At 41.0% G+C, this 16,185-nt stretch overlaps 2 protein-coding genes across 2 annotated transcripts in view; one reads left to right on the forward strand and one right to left on the reverse strand.

Annotated features, from left to right (window-relative positions):
• The window catches only part of LOC122553399 (prospero homeobox protein 1-like), a 68,344-nt gene extending 59,644 nt beyond the window's left edge, over positions 1–8,700 (reverse strand). Inside the window, exon 1 of the mRNA XM_087989471.1 lies at positions 8,470–8,700. The gene's annotated coding sequence lies outside the window, so the exon portion shown is untranslated. The remainder of the gene's footprint in view (positions 1–8,469) is intronic.
• Positions 8,701–9,189: 489 nt separating this feature from the next.
• dlst (dihydrolipoamide S-succinyltransferase) overlaps positions 9,190–16,185 on the forward strand; it is a 47,033-nt gene continuing 40,037 nt past the window's right edge. The window contains exon 1 of the mRNA XM_043697121.2: positions 9,190–9,293. Within this exon, the coding sequence (XP_043553056.2) occupies positions 9,219–9,293 (75 nt within the window). The 5' untranslated portion in view covers positions 9,190–9,218. The remainder of the gene's footprint in view (positions 9,294–16,185) is intronic.

Here is a 16,185-nt window from a genome sequence, read left to right on the forward strand (position 1 = left end):
TTCTATGCTAAGGGCATGTTTAATATTAGTGGCAGAGGATAGACCACTTGAGAGTCTTAACAAGAAAAGTCACTTGTCTTCATCTATACTTCCTGCTAACTTGGGAAAGCAACCAACATAATCAAAGACCCCTCCCACCCCAATTATACTCACTTCCACCCTCTTTTGGTCAGGCAGAAGATATAAAGGTTGGTATACACGTACAAACAGACCTTCTTCCCTGCTGTTATCAGACTTTTGAATGGACCTCTTTAATGGTAATGTTGATATCTCTGCACCTTCTCAGCAGCATCCTTCACTCTGTTCTTTTATACTGATGCGTTTGTAAAGTACAATCTGCCTATAAAGCAGGTAAGACACCACTTTTCACTGGACACGTGACAATAATAAATCAAATTTTTCACAAGGTGTTGTTTATATTTTGTGATCAACCTGTTCAGGGAGGTTATTACACATCTCTGGAGCAGATGGAACTTCAACCCAGGCCACCTGACTCTACCACTTCACTCCAGGGCCACTCAAGGTGTTGTTTATATTGTATGATAGCAATAGTTACAATTAATACTAACTAGACAGACATAATTACAATCATCAGTATCCAGGTATGTTACATTTCTCTCCAGGTGGACTTTGTGCAAAACTAGTCAATTTTCCACCCAATGACTTTCAGAATCATTACATTACACAGCAATTGAGATCTGATAATGGAAATTTCTTAGCATTGAATTCTGGTCTGACTGTACATCCAGAGCTTTTATTTATTTTTTTTTAAATTGCTTCATTGCAATATCTCTGTATTGGAAGTGCTGAGTTAATTATTACTTCCATTATACTCAGTCCTGTCATGTGAAATCAGTTCCATTATCTACCTATTCAGATTGCTTTTCAACTGATGTGCAATGTGAAATTTGTCTACCGATTTGGTCTAAGTCTATCTTAAAACCTTTAACTGGATTATTTTTCCCTATTTATCTCTACTTTGTCATCCACAGATTTAACAAAAAATATGAAAATACTCACAATTCATTTGAATGTTAATATAACAAGTATTGAACTAATACATTGAATGAAAATTAGCACAAACTGTCTATTATTTCTTCTCTGTTTTTATAATATCATTTCACTTCGCTGGGTAGGACAAATTGAACTTTTTAACCATTTCAATGACAATACAGTTATTTTTGATACAATTCTTATGCTCTCTGCATTTTTCTATTTACCTTTTCCATGTATTCTGATCGATGGGACAATATACAACTCACAAATAGGTGAACAGACCTAACCTGCTGTTAGATATTTGTTTACTCAAGTGAATTTCTCACTAATCGTTCCTGCAGGAGTTCAATGCAGTATCTTCTAAAGTCAGCCTTCTAATCCACCAAGAGCACTGTGACGCTGTATGAAGACTTCCTTCTTAAAAAATAATCATTTGAAATGTTTCATGGCAGAATTTTTCATTGTTCTAGCTATGTCAAGAAAATATTACGTATTTTTGAATGCTATTTGTCACAGCATTATTTGTATAAGATTGTCATTTGACAACATGTTCAGTTGCAATGACATTTCACAATAAAATAAAGCTTATCGGATGCTGCTATGTATTTAACAAGTTGTTTGTATCTACTATACAAAGTGAAATGTTACTACAACGACTTGAACTTATATAGCACCTTTAAAGGATGTCCGAAGAGATTCACAGGAGCATTACCAGACAGACAAACATTGGTATTGAGCCAATGAGGAAAAGTTAGGAGTAGTGGCTAAAAGTTTGGTAAAAGAAGTAGGCTTTATGAATGTCTTAAAGGGATGAGAGATAGTGAAGTGGAAAGTTTACAGTCTAGATAAGCAAAAGGTATGGTCATCAAGATGGAAGGTGAGGAAAATTGGGGAAACTTAAGAGGTCAGAATTGGAGTTAAGAGATTTCTCAAGATTTCAGGATTGGATGTGGTAACAGAGGTAAGGAGCTGAGGTCATGAGATTTTAATACAACATGAGAATTTTAAATTAGTAAGCTTTCATATAACATAGCTTATTTCAGTATAGGAATGGCAACATTTATTAAGACTAACTCTACATGACTTCATTTGTATGAAAATCCTAGTGAGATTATTGCTACAGAAAAACTGGGTTTATGATAATGACAAAAGAAAAAATGTTAAATAAACCATTCCATATTATTGCTCCGTAACATTATTTTCTTTTAAATTATGTGGTTTAAAAGATTCCCCTTTAAGATGCTCATTAAAATTTAGCTTTTTGATCCATCTAAATATCCTTATGTGGATCACTACAAAACATTCTTCATCATGTGTCTGTGGACCATTTTGGGATCCTTTACTATGTTAAAAGATAGTACATGTTGTTACTGATACATTCAGCATCTGAATTCATGCCACGTATTTTCCAAAATCTCTTCTCAGGATCCCACCAAAGCTTGGCTTGTATCTATCTGTCTCATTACCTCTCAAATCACTCCACAGTTAATGGCTTACTCTCAGATTATTTTTCATATTCCCTCAGTGGTTACACCAGACCTGGACCTGTTTTCCTTCTGTTCGCACCTTATTTCAATGACCTCTTCAGATCAAACTCTCTTGATACTTTTGCTGATGACTCCATTCTACATTTATCAATTTCCTTCAACATTCAGCTGGCTTGTTTTTAAGGATAAGTTGAATCCTGCTCATAACCCAGTCGGCTTTGCCCATCCATCGCCAACTCTAATGATCAGTGGTCTCTCTACTCAATTCTACACTCCATTACCTTCCTTAAATGGATGAACACCTTTACTTTCAGTTGTAATGCCAGCTGTAAGCTAACTGGTCATCCTCTTGCTTCAGAGTCTCACTTAAGGCTCAGGACACACTCTAGGATTGGAGTACAAAAGGCTGATACTCCAATGCCGTATGGAATGCAGGATTCCCCTTTAAGAAGATGAGAGTTGAAGCAAGGAGACCAAACAACTATGGAGGCTGGAAATCAGAAATGTAAACCAAATTTGCTGGGAAAACTCAGCAGATCTGGCAGTATTTGTGGAGAGAAATCAGAAACGTTTCGGGACTGATCTGAAGAATGGGTCATTGGACCCGAAACATTAATTCTGTTTCCTCTCCATGAAGGAAGGCCTTGTTTGTCCTCTCAACTGGATGCAAAATAAAACCATGGCACCATTTTGAAGAACAGGGGAGTTGTGCCTGATGTTCTAACTAATCTTTATCCCTCAATCAAAATCACAAACATACATTTCATATGAACATATGAGTGAAGCTCAGAAGTGTATCAATTAGACCCCCAGATCTCTTCTATTGAACAATATGATCATGGTTGGTCTGATCCATCCACATTTCCATAACCTTTCACTCCCCCAAGAATCTATCTATCTCTGTCTTTAATATATTCTAGGAGTCTGCTTCCACTACCATTTGAGGAAAAAATTTCCAAAGATTCACGACACGGAGAAAAAGATTCTGCTCATCTGTCTTAAATAGGTGACCCTTTATTTTTAAACAGTGACCTGTAGAACTAGATTCTTCTACAAGGGGAAAAGTCCTTTCCAAATGCACTTTGTCAAGACTCCTGAAGATCTAATCTATTTCTGATATATTATCTGGTCATTGCACATTTGTATTTGTGGGAGCTTGCTATGTGCAAGTTAGCTGCCATGGTTCCTACACTGAACAATGTCTTCACTTTAAAAGTAAATGATTGGTCATAAATAAATGTAGGATCACAAAATGGCTTCAGATAATAATTCAATTCCATTTTGAAAACCAGAGTGAATCTGTCTCCGACACACTCTCAGAATGGTACATTCCATTTCCAAACAACTCACTGCATAAAAGATTTTTTTGGTATGCCAGCTTTGGTTCTTTAACCAATCACCTTAAATTGGGATTCTGGGTTCATGACTAGTGGGACTTGCTGTGTGCAAGTTAGCTGCCATGGTTTCTACAGTGAGACCAGTTTCTCATTTCCAGGATTCTTTCCTTGTGGTTTTGAAAACCATTATCAGATCTTCAGTCAACTTTCTTTTCCTTTAGGAGAACACTCCCCACTGCCCCCCCACCCCCCCCCCCCCCCCCCCAGCTTTTCAGTCTATGAAAGAAGTAGAAGTCTCTCATGTCTAGAGCCATTTACATACATCTTTTCTGGATCTGCTCTGAAGTTTTCAGATCCTTCCTGAAGTGTATGCCTAATCTCTGTCTCATTCACAGAGTTCATGATGCTACATGCATTATTAACCACTTCCTCAATCTGCCCTACCATCTTCAATGACAGTCACCCAATCTCTCGTTATTCTCTACTTCCTTTGCAATTGTATTGTCTACATTGTCTCAACTTAATTGTATGGTCAAAGCATATCATTTCACACTTCTCAACATTAAATGTCATCTGTGAAACATATCAATAACATTATGAATCCACAAAAACTTCCATGTTTTGTGACACCTGCAAATGTGTGTTGCACTAGTACAGATTGTCAAAAGCTGGGGTCCTTATATTGATTCCTGAAGAAGGGCTTCTGCCCGAATCATCGATTCTCCTTCTCCTTGGATGCTGCCTGACCTGCTGCGCTTTTCCAGCAACACATTTTTAAGCTCTGATCTCCAGCATCTGCAGTCCTCACTTTCTCCTTATATTGACCCCTAGGGAACCCCATTATGTACTTTCTTCCAGTCTAAATGAAACCTTCATCACTATTTCCTGTTCCCTATAGGGAAACCACAGATCTAAATCCATGGTCTCCTCTATTCCCTGGGTTTCAGGTCTGCTGATAGGCTGCCATGTGTCACTTTATCAAACACCATCCATGTATACAGAATATGATCTGCCTTATTCTTATCAACTCTTCTTGCCGTCTCATCAAGAAGAAAACTCAATCAAGTTAATTAAACAATTAACAAATGTCCTTAAAACAAATCCATTGTGCTTTCCTTTCATTAATCCACAGTGCCCATTTCATCAGGGATTCTCATTTTCCTCCAGGGAGGCTGGACTGACTGACCCTTAGCCTGATACCCTCTTCTGAATACAGATGCCACATTTGCAATTTTCCAGTTCTTTGACAGCACTCCATATCCAAACAAGTCTTGTTGTTGCAAATGCCTTTGGGTCTTCCTGTATAAAAGGCAAATTTTTGCTTCCTTTTTGTTGCAAACTTTCCTATGAATGAGACAGTGAAGAGATTAGATGATCCTTGGCTCTGCAGGGAAAAAGATACTGAGCTCCTTTGGCTACATCTGAAGCGACAGCAGGATATTCAACATGGGAAACTACACTTTCAAAACACATGGACTGAGACATAATTCCCACCACTTTCAAAGCACAAAATTAAAATTAGGCAGAATGACTAAACTACAATTGTGCCAATGAATAAGAAAAAATATTAATAAAATAATCAGAAATATCAAGAAACTATTCACATTCCCTGAAACAAAGCCCAGTGCAAGAGAGCACTCTGTTCTGAAGAAGGAATTGGTTCGGCATATTGCTTTCAATTCTGGTCTCCCTGCTACAGGAAATCATTGTTAAACTTGAGAGGATGCAGTAAAGATTTATAAGGGATATTGCCAGGGTTAGAAGGTTTGAGCTTTGGGAGAGGCTAAATACACTGTGGCTATTTTCGCTGGAGGTTGGAGGCTGAGGGGTGACCTTATAAAGGTTTATGAAATCATGAGGGGCATGGACAGGGCTATTATCTGAGGATTTTCCCCCAGCATTGGCGTGTCCAAAGCTAGAGGGCATAGGTTTAGGGTGAGAGGGGAAAAATTTAAAAGGGATCTAAGGGGCAACTTTTCACGCAGAGGCTGGTGCATGTGTGGAAAAAGTGAACACTGCAGATGCTAGAGATCAGAGTCGAAGAGTGTTGTGCTGGAAAAGCACAGCCAGTCAGTCACCTTGTTGGCAGACTGAGTTTATCCAATTGCTAAACTGGGAGGGTTTCAGGGTTTGTTTTTTGCTACATTAGGGGATTTGAGCAATGATTGTCACCACATCTTTCAGTTCTGAAGAAGGTCATGCGGCTTCAAAATTAACTTCACAACTGCTTGCAGATCTGCTGAGGTATCTCTCTCTCTCTGTCTGCAGTCATTTCCGTATCTGTTTTAGGAATGTTACAGTTGGTATCTGTATGGCTGGGCTGGAAGGGACAAACTGCCCATTAGACTGGGTCTTGCTATCTGAACTTCTCTATCCCGGACGCACGAAGATAAAATAAACTTAAACACGGTAGTCTGCTTTCAAATGACACACAATGCCAAAGATGTATGCATATACAAACAGCCGTTTCTTCCCTCCAGCAGAAATCCCCAAACTTGCAGCAACAAGGTAACAAATTGCTGGAGAAATCATGCTCAGAGAAAAACAGAATCAACATTTCAAACCCTTCTTCAGTACCCTACACTCGCAGCTTGGACTGGATGGAAGAGGAGGTGTTGAAGAGTTTGGTGAGGGGGAACAGTAAATAATTCAGACTCGAGGCTGTTCTAACATTCTGTCTCTAAAATCCTAACCCAGGCACAGTACCAAGCTAAAATTTGAATAAAGAAATTAAGCTTTCTATTCTATTTGACCACAGCACTGAAGCTGTTGTTAACCTCACATCTAGAACCAGATTTTGCAGTGCAGGTTGAAAATAGTATCCAATTGTTTGTTTCAAATATCATAAAGATCATAACATTTAAATAAGTTTTATGAAGGAACAAAAAACTTCTTTTTGCACGTGTTTACGATATTTAAAATTTGAAAACAATACATGTACAGGCTACTCCATGATGACTCTCCTTATATAAAAGGATTCAGTTTTATGTCTGACATTCCTAATGTTTAAGTTGGAATTCTTGATGTCTGCATTCGCCGTCCTTGTATAAGGTGTGACAAAATGCGGAGCTTTATTTCAATTTTAAAATCGTGACCTCAACTGCTCCGAAATTGTTTGTAAAATGCAATAGGTAAGCAACAGTTTGTGGCTCATCCTCCCTAATAACGAAGAAAACCTGCAATTACTAAAAAAAAGGTTTCAAAACGGGCTGATAGCCCTGCGCCTCTCCGCGTTGACTTGCTACAGATACTGTATATCGATCCCATTATAGACTTAATTATTCTTGCCTTAAAAGATATCCACTAGACCACAATTCGAAATAATATTGTTCAATGGAAGGCTCAAAGGTACTATTTTAAAACAGTTAGCTATAGTCGCCCAAATAAATACATTTCAAATGATTTTAAGAATTCTAAGTGCATCAACGAAATCTTGCAAGCAGACAGCTTCTGCAGTCCAAATGTATTCCCCCGGAACATTTCAAATAGTGTTGAACAATAATAAAATCTGCAAAAAAATGGCCAGAAAGAAATAAACACACACCGGTTCTAGCCAGGAGTGTTAACTTGTATTTTCTTTATTGGCAATGGAAGAAACTTTTAAGCATCTAAGGCTTTCTTTTAAAAAGAATAAATTCCATTGAATAAAGAAGGCGTAATTTCATTAATGTATACGCGAAACAACTTTATGAAAATGATTGATTTGCCAGCGAGTCATCCGCATAAACCTTGTTTGATATCTGTACTCAAAATCAACTTTCACTCACAACGTAATGGAGTTTTAAAAATCAGAAAACGCAACATGGTAAAGAAGTTATTTGTTCCCAAGAATAATCTGAGTTTTAAAGAAAAAGATTGGTCCAAATGAGATTGGGCATTAGTTGAATTTATGCCGTCGCTAAGTGGGAAACGAATGCCGGGTGATGTCTTGCAATTATTAATGAGAACAAGTGCCTTGAGATATCTTTATAATCATTAACATAGAAACACAGCCAAGAGAAGTCACTGAAAATTTTATCTTGTTAAAATGGTCTTACAAATAGAGGGGAAAATCTCACAGTCACTTTTCCCTAATCTCACAAATTTGCCAGATTCACTTTAGCAACTTCTAGTCAACCTGTTTGGACGTATTATGACACAAATATGGATAGGTGGTACTTGAACGTGGACCTTTTCGGCCAGAAGAAGGGCCAATGAAACTGCGCCAAAAGAGCCCTTATTCACTTTATCATTCAGTTTCGGGACATATCAGAGACAAGTATATTATTTACAGTAATTATTACCGTATTGTTAATCAGAATAAGAAACAATTGAATAACAATAGTGAACATTCAATATTAAGGGTAAGGCTGACGATAATACCGTAGCCCACACTCACTATAAACATTCAGTATTAAGGGTAAGGGTGATGATTACTGTAACACAACACTCACCATCAAGTTCAGTATTAAGGGTAAGGGTGATGATTACTGTAACACAACACTCACCATCAAGTTCAGTATTAAGGGTAAGGGTGATGATTACTGTAACACAACACTCACTATGAAGTTCAGTATTAAGGGTAAGGGTGATGATTACTGTAACACAACACTCTCTATGAAGTTCAGTATTAAGGGTAAAGGGAATGGTTACTGTAACACAACACTCACCATCAAGTTCAGTATTAAGGGTAAGGGTGATGATTACTGTAATACAACACTCAGTTCAGTATTAAGAACGAGTGTGATGATAATACTGTAGCCCCCAAATTCACTATAAATATTAAATATTAAAGGTGAGGATGACGATAATGCAATAACCCACACCCACCATGCAGCTCTCCTCTCGGATACACTCTGTCGCTCCAGCGCGTTGTCCTCATTCATTCATCCTCATTCCTTAAAAGGAGGAAGGGGGCGTGCCCAAAGTAGCCAATCCAAAGTAATCTATTAACATATATGCAAACGACCACGGTGTGGAAGAGCCCAAGAACGTAAGGGGACGATGACATTTTCACGAAGCAAACATCTAAACGATATGACAGTACTGTTGTAAAGGAAAATAAAAACAACGTATATTTGGAGATATTTATTTTTCGGTCTTACATAGGTTGTTAGTTTGCACTTGTTTGTTTGTTACCCATCCCACACATTCTGAACATTCGTATAGTCCAGCAGCAGCTTGGGCCAAACCATTTCTTTAAGTGGATCATGATGGATTCATTGAACACGCACACACAAAGGTCAATTTTTCGTAAGTCTTACGGCTGTTGTTGGGGTGAAAGGGTATCTTAGTTTTAATATTTCAGACGGTACAGTAGACCATATCATAACCAGTTCCCCCTGCCGTGATCCTCGGTGTTGGTGGAGCCCAGTTGGTTTCCGGTCTTGGGTCTGTCTGCTCGAGCTGCAGCACCGCCATGTTGTCCCGTTCCCGGTGCCTGGCTCGGAGCCTGAGCCGCTTCGTCGCCAGCCGCAATCCGGGGGGCCTGCAGGTAGGCGACACCGGAGAGATTGCCCCCTTCCGGACCGGAGCGGCGGGGAGGGTGGAAGGAGCTCATCCTCGAGCCGGCTGGAGACAGAGGTTGCCGAGGGAGGCCCGAGGCCTTGGCCAAGGGCAAGCTGTTACTCCGAGCCTGTGTCTGTATGGGTCAGCTCTCACCGCGCCCCCTCTCCCGGGCTGCGCTCTTATGATCCTCCCTCAGCTTCCCTGGGGGTCCGCTCTCACTCCTAGCCGGGGCTGGCCTCTCTCTCGGGGTCCGCTCTCATACCCTCCCAACCTCCTCCGCCCGGGTCAACTTTCACCCCGGGGTCATCTCCTTCCCCCATCCCCGGTCAACCCTTCCCCACCCTCCGCCTCGGGGTAAACCCTCTCATCCACCCTCCCGAGGTTCGCTCATCTCACTCCTCCTTCCCTGGGGTCCGCTCCTCCTTTCTCTCTCGCCTTCCCCATTCCCTCATTGCGTTCATGCCCGTTCCTTCAGAATTGTTAATGTCCAAAAGTGCCTCACTGCTGGTCACTGACGGGAAATGTAGTTGTAATCAAAGCTATATACGACAATGTCTTATAGGTAACGATGACCAGATTTCTCATTGTGATGTTGGTGGCTCATTAGTAAAGGCTCATTAGTACAATAGGAGAACTCCCTTTCATTTCAAAATTATCAAATTTTGCTTTGATCTTATCCAAACGGGACTAAAGGTGATTTTCTCTATATAAGAGTCGAAATTGTAAACCTATACAAATTATTCTCATGTTGGAATAAGGGAATTTGGTTTACAAGCGTGGTGGATGATTGATTCCTTGATGTTAAAACATGGGTGGGGATAAAAGTTACAGATGTAACATCTGCAAATTTGATCAAATATTTACCTTACCAAAAAGATCTCCCTGATCCTTTATATTTTGAGCCTCAGCAGAAAATAATAAGTATCTTGTATTGTGCTTTTATGATCTCCATATAACTTGCGGCATTTTGCAATTCATGTATTTTTCATGTGCATTCTTTTGATCGGTTAATTTGCTTGTGATGTTGGCTGAGGGATAAACATTGGTCTGTACAATTGTGAAAAGCTTCTCTTCAAAATAGTGCCACAGGATCTTCTGCATTGTTTGAGAAAGCAAATGGTGCGGTGATTTATAATGCCTTATCCAGGAGACAGAACTTGCAGCAGTGCAGCATTTCTTTATTCACTGGAGTAGGAGTCTGTTCTTTAACCAAACTTCTGGGGCGCACCTTGAGCTCTCAACCTTATGACTGAGATATGAATATGACTGTTAAGTCGCAGTGAACACAGTAGTCAGTGATCTTGATCTGCATAAGCAGCTGCTCATATTGGATAATTTTTTGCTTTTCTCTAAACTGAAGTTCTGCAAAAGGTGCTTTGAGGATCCCTCAATAGTTCAGTGATATTCTTCAATGCATATTTGAATGATACAAATCAGAAGGTTCCATCTCCAGTCTCTGCTGAGCAACTTTCTTCATCCAGAGGATCCTTAGTGATTCTACAATTGTCCAACCTCAGTGCTCCGTTCCACAATAGTTAGGATTCTTGTAGGATAATGAACCTTAACTGGGAACAAAGCCAAATCCAGCAGGCTATAACCTGCCCTGGTTGTATATATTTGTCAAGCGCCTCAAATGAATATTAGCCACTAAGGTGTGATACTGTAATCTTTCTTGTGTATGTAGAAAGAGGAAGATAATTTTCATTTTTATGCTACATTTTATAGAGATTGATAAGCTCTCCAGGAACCATCAAACTGGAGTGGTTCATTGAGAGAAGACCTGTAATGTAAAATTCAAAATGGATGTAGAAAATGAATCCCAGCCTAAAAAGTGAGATGGTAGAATGGTATTGAAAGCCTAATCTAACATAGGATTTGAGAAAATTTTAAAGGTGTCAATGGAACTTTACTAAAGAGGAGCAAGGCTGCTGAAAGCTGTGTCATACTCATTGTATGAGAAGGGCATGGAGGCAGGATTCATAGCAAATGTATAGAACTCCCCCAAAAAAAAAACACACAAAATCTCTGAAGAAATTAGAACAGGGAATTAGAGAGTCTGTATGGGTGAGGCTGATGGTGTAACAGTTTTTTTTCTACTACATTTTTTTTTGAACTCAACAGGTCTGGCAGCATCTGTGGTGAGAAAAACAATTACTACTTCAAGGCCAAAGTGACTCTTTGTTCCAAATGAGTCACATTGGACTTGAAAGCTTAACTCTTTCTCTGGCCATAAATACTGCCAGATCTGCTGAGTTCTGTTTTTATTTTAATCTTCAATATCCACAGTTATTTTGGGTGTAGCAGTGTTGATTGGGTGAGTTGGGGTTTATTAAGAATGGATGATGGAAGGACACTGGAGGCCACTGCAGAAGCAGACAGTGTTGTGAAGTTTGAAATAAATCAGCTTGATGTATGATGAACTCCATGACCAAAAATACTGTGAAAGTGGCAATTTTCAAGCTGTGGTTGGGGAAGGAGAATGAACTTAATGGAAAATAAGCATTGCTTATTTATGGTGGTGGCTTTAGACAGCAGTCTATCTAATGAACAACGCCTACGCATGAACTGAATTTTATAGGTGTCATGTATTTCCTGGAGGCATTTTGTAGCATGAAGCATGAGAGAGCAGAATGGTATTGGCATGCGTTAGAATGTATTGACTGATATTACACTCGCTTCAGTTTGATAAATATACTGGTGCCAGTTATGTTAAATGGAGGATAATTTTTGACTCTTCTGCATTCAGGTCTTAGTTAGGATCATGTTTAGGGTCAGACTTGATTAACAGGGAATTCCCTGTGATGCTGTACTAATCTAATTTCAGGGAACCAAGAAAAGGAGTACTGCATCTTTAACCCTCCTATTCAGAATGCTGGATAAGAATCCGCATATATTTCTCTAAGAAAATGGGTATCAACATCTTTGTTACCTGGTGGGGGTTAGCTGAAATGACATCCTCCTTTCAAGGTTATGGTAAGCAGAACTTATAGAAATAGTTGGTTGAAATATTTAACTGAGCGGGAAACGTCACAACTACTGAAAAGGTAATAAGAGGCATATTTATATTGTGAGAAAATATATAAGCTCTCCTGTTTTGTTGGTTCATATTTGTTATTGGCCTACTTGACATTTGGAGGAATGACCACCAGTTGTGGGCCAAAGACTGTGAGGTGGAATGTGCAGGAGGCTGTGTTGGTGAATGCAGAGTTCAGAGTGTTGTGTAGCTGGAGGTAGACGAAGTCCTGAAAAGGTTTCAACATGTGAACATTTTCATTTGTAAGCATTGGAAGACATGACCATAAAACAATAAGATGTAGGAACAGAAAAGGCCCTTGAACCCATTCCGCCATGGGGAGGCAATCGCATAGTGGTATTATCGCTCGACTATTAATCCAGAAACCCAGAATAATGTTCTGAGGACCTGGGTTCCATGGCAGATGGTGGAATTTGAATTCATTAAAAAAAATCTGGAATTAATGGTCGACTGATAACCACGAAACCATGACGTAAAAACAATGACTGCAGATGCTGGAGACCAGATTCTGGATTAGTGGTGCTGGAAGAGCACAGCAGTTCAGGCAACATCCGAGGAGCAGTAAAATCGATGTTTCGGGCAAAAGCCCTTCATCCTGATGAAGGGCTTTTGCTCGAAACGTCGATTTTACTGCTCCTCGGATGCTGCCTGAACTGCTGTGCTCTTCCAGCACCACTAATCCAGAACCATGAAACCATTGTCAATTGTCGGAAAAATCCATCTGGTTCTCTAATATTCCTTAGCGAAGGAAATCTGCCATCCTTACCTAGTCTGGTCTACATGTGACTCCACAGCCACAGCAATGTAGTCAACTCTTAGCTGCCCTCTGATATGGCCTAGCAAGTCACTCATATTTGTATCAGTCGCTAGAAAGTCACAACAAAGGAATCAACCAGACAGGCAACCTGGCATCAACCTTGGAACCAGAAAAGATAACAGCAAAAACATAAACAGTCCTGTCGACCGTGCAAAGTCTCCTTACCAATATCTCTTTGCTAGTGCTGAAATTGAGAGAGCTGTCTCATAGACTAGTCAAGCAACAGTCTGACATAGTCATTCTTATGGAATCATACCTTACTGATAACACCCTAGAGGCCACCATTACCATTCCTAGATATGTCCTGCCCCACTGGCAGGACAGACCCAGCAGAGGTAGCACAGTGGTGTACAGTTGGAAGGGAGTTGCCCTGGGAGTCCTTGGCATCGACTCCAGACCCCATGAAATCTCATGGCGTCAGATTAAACATGGGCAAGGAAACCCCTTGCTGGTTACCATGTACCGTCCTCCTTTGGCTAATGAATCAGTACTCCTCCATGTTGAACAACGCTTGGAGGAAGCACTGAGGGTGGCAAAGGCACAAAATGTACTCTGGTTGGAGGATTTCAATGTCCACCACCAAGAGTGGCTTGGCAGTAGCATTATTGATCGAGCTGGTCAGGTCCTAAAGGATATGACAGCTAGACTGGGTCTGCGGCAGGTGTTGAAGGAACCAACAAGAGGAAAAAAACATACTTGACCTCATCCTTACTAATCTGCCAGCTGCAGAAGCATCTGTCCATGACAGTATAGGTGAAAGTGATCACCTCCCTGTCCTTGTGGAGACAAAGTCCTACCTTCACAGTGTTGTGTGGCGCTATCACTGTGCAAAATGGGCCAGACTTCAAACCGATCTAGCAACTCAAGACTGCGCATCCATGAGGTGCTGTGGGCCATCAACCGCAGCAGAACTTTACTCTAGCACAATCTGCAACCTTGTGGCCTGGCATATTCCCCACTCAACCATTACTGTCAAGCCAGGGGATCAACCCTGGTTCACTGGAGTGTGCCGAAGGGCATGCCAAGAGCAACATCACGCATTCCTAACAATGAGGTGTCAACCTGCTTAAGTTACTGAACAGGACTACTTGCATGCCAAATGGCATAACCAGCAAGTGATAGACAGAGTTAAGCAATCCCACAACCAATGGATCAGATCTAAGCTCTGCAGTCCTTCCACATCCAGTCATGAATGGTAGTGGACAATTAAACAACTCATGGGAGTAGGAGGCTGCACAAATATCTCCATCCTTGGTGAAGGAGAAGCCCAGCACTTGAGTGCAAAAGATAAGGCTGATGCATTCACAACGATCTTCAGTCAGAAGTGCTGAGTGGATGATCCACCTTGGGCTGCTCCAGTGGTCCCCAGCATCATGGATACCAGTCTCCAGCCAATTCACTTCACACCATATGATATCAAGAAACAGCTGGAACACTGGATACAGCAAAGGCAATGGGCTTTGATAACATTCCAGCAAGAGGACTGAACACGTGCTTCAGGATTTGCCACTCCCCTATCCAAGCTATTCCAGTACAGTTACAGCACTGGCATCTACCCGACAACATGGAAAACTATCCAGGCATGTCCTGTGCATAAAAAGTAGGACAAATTCAACATTGCTTATTACCGTCCAATCAGTCTACTGTCCATCAGTAAAGTGACGTAAGGGGTCATCAACAGTGCTATCAAGCAGCACCTTCTCAGCAACAACCTGCTCCATGACTCCTAGTTTGGGTTTTGCCGGGATCACTCAGCTCCTGGTCTCATTACAGCCTTGGTTCAAACATGAACAAAAGAGCTGAATTCCAGAGATGAGGTGATTGTGACCCTTGACACCAAGGCTGCACTTGACAGAGTATGGCATCACGGAGCCCTGGCAAAACTGGAGTCAATGGATATCAGGGAGCAAACACTCTGCTGGTTGGAGTTGTACCTGGCACAAGGGAAAATGGTTGTGGAGGGTCAGTCATCTCAGCTCCAGGGCATCTCTGCAGGAGTCTTTCAGGGTAGTGTCCTTGGCCCAGCAATCTTCAGCTGCTTTCCCTTTGTCAGAAGGTCAGAAGTGGGATGTTCACCGATGATTACACAGTGTTCCGCACCATTCATGACTCCCCAGATACTGCTCAAATGCAACAATATCCAGATTGGGCAGACAAGTGGTAAGTAACATTCACACCACACAAGTGGCAGACAATGGCCATCACCAATTAGAGACACTCTAACCACCGCCTCTTGACATTCAATGGTAGTACCATCACTGAATCCCCCATTGTCAACATTCTTGAGGTTACCATTGACCAGAAACTCACCTGGACTCACCACATAAATACAGTGGCTACAAGAACAGGTCAGAGACTAGGGATACTGCGGCAAGTAACTCATCTCCTGACACCCCAAAGTCTATCCACCACCTACAAGACACAAGTCAAGAGTGATGGAATTGTCCCCACTTGCCTAGATGGACGCAGCTCCAATAACACTCAAGAAACTTGACACCATCTTGCTTAAAGCAACTTGCTTAATTGACACTGTATCTATAAACATTCAATCCCACCACCACTGGTGCTTAGCAGTAGAAGTGTGTACTATTTACAAGATGCACTGCAGAAATTCACCAAAGATCCTTAAACAGTACCTTCCAAACCTACAACCACTTCCATCTAGAAGGACAAGGGCAGTAGGTACTTGGGAACGCCACCTGCAAGTTCCCCTCCGTGCCACTCATCATACTGACTTGGAAGTATACCGCTGTTCCTTCACAGGTGCTGCGTCAAAATCCTGGAATTCCCTCCCCACTGGCATTGTGGGTCAACCTACGGCAAGCAGACTGCAGCGATTCAAGGCAGCAGGTCACCATATCTTTCTCAAGGGCAAATAGGGATGGGCTATCATTGCTGGCCAGCCAGCGACACCCAAGCACAACAAATGAATAAAAAACAATTCAATTATATCCTGGCTGATTTTAATAGTTATTAATTCCACTTTCCTGTTCTTTTTTTCCCATAACCTTGTTTCCCTGACTGATT

This window comes from Chiloscyllium plagiosum, unplaced genomic scaffold, assembly GCF_037043375.1.
Source record: "Chiloscyllium plagiosum isolate Xiang-an unplaced genomic scaffold, Cpla_swu_hap1 HiC_scaffold_8, whole genome shotgun sequence".
Taxonomy (NCBI): Eukaryota; Metazoa; Chordata; class Chondrichthyes; order Orectolobiformes; family Hemiscylliidae; genus Chiloscyllium; species Chiloscyllium plagiosum.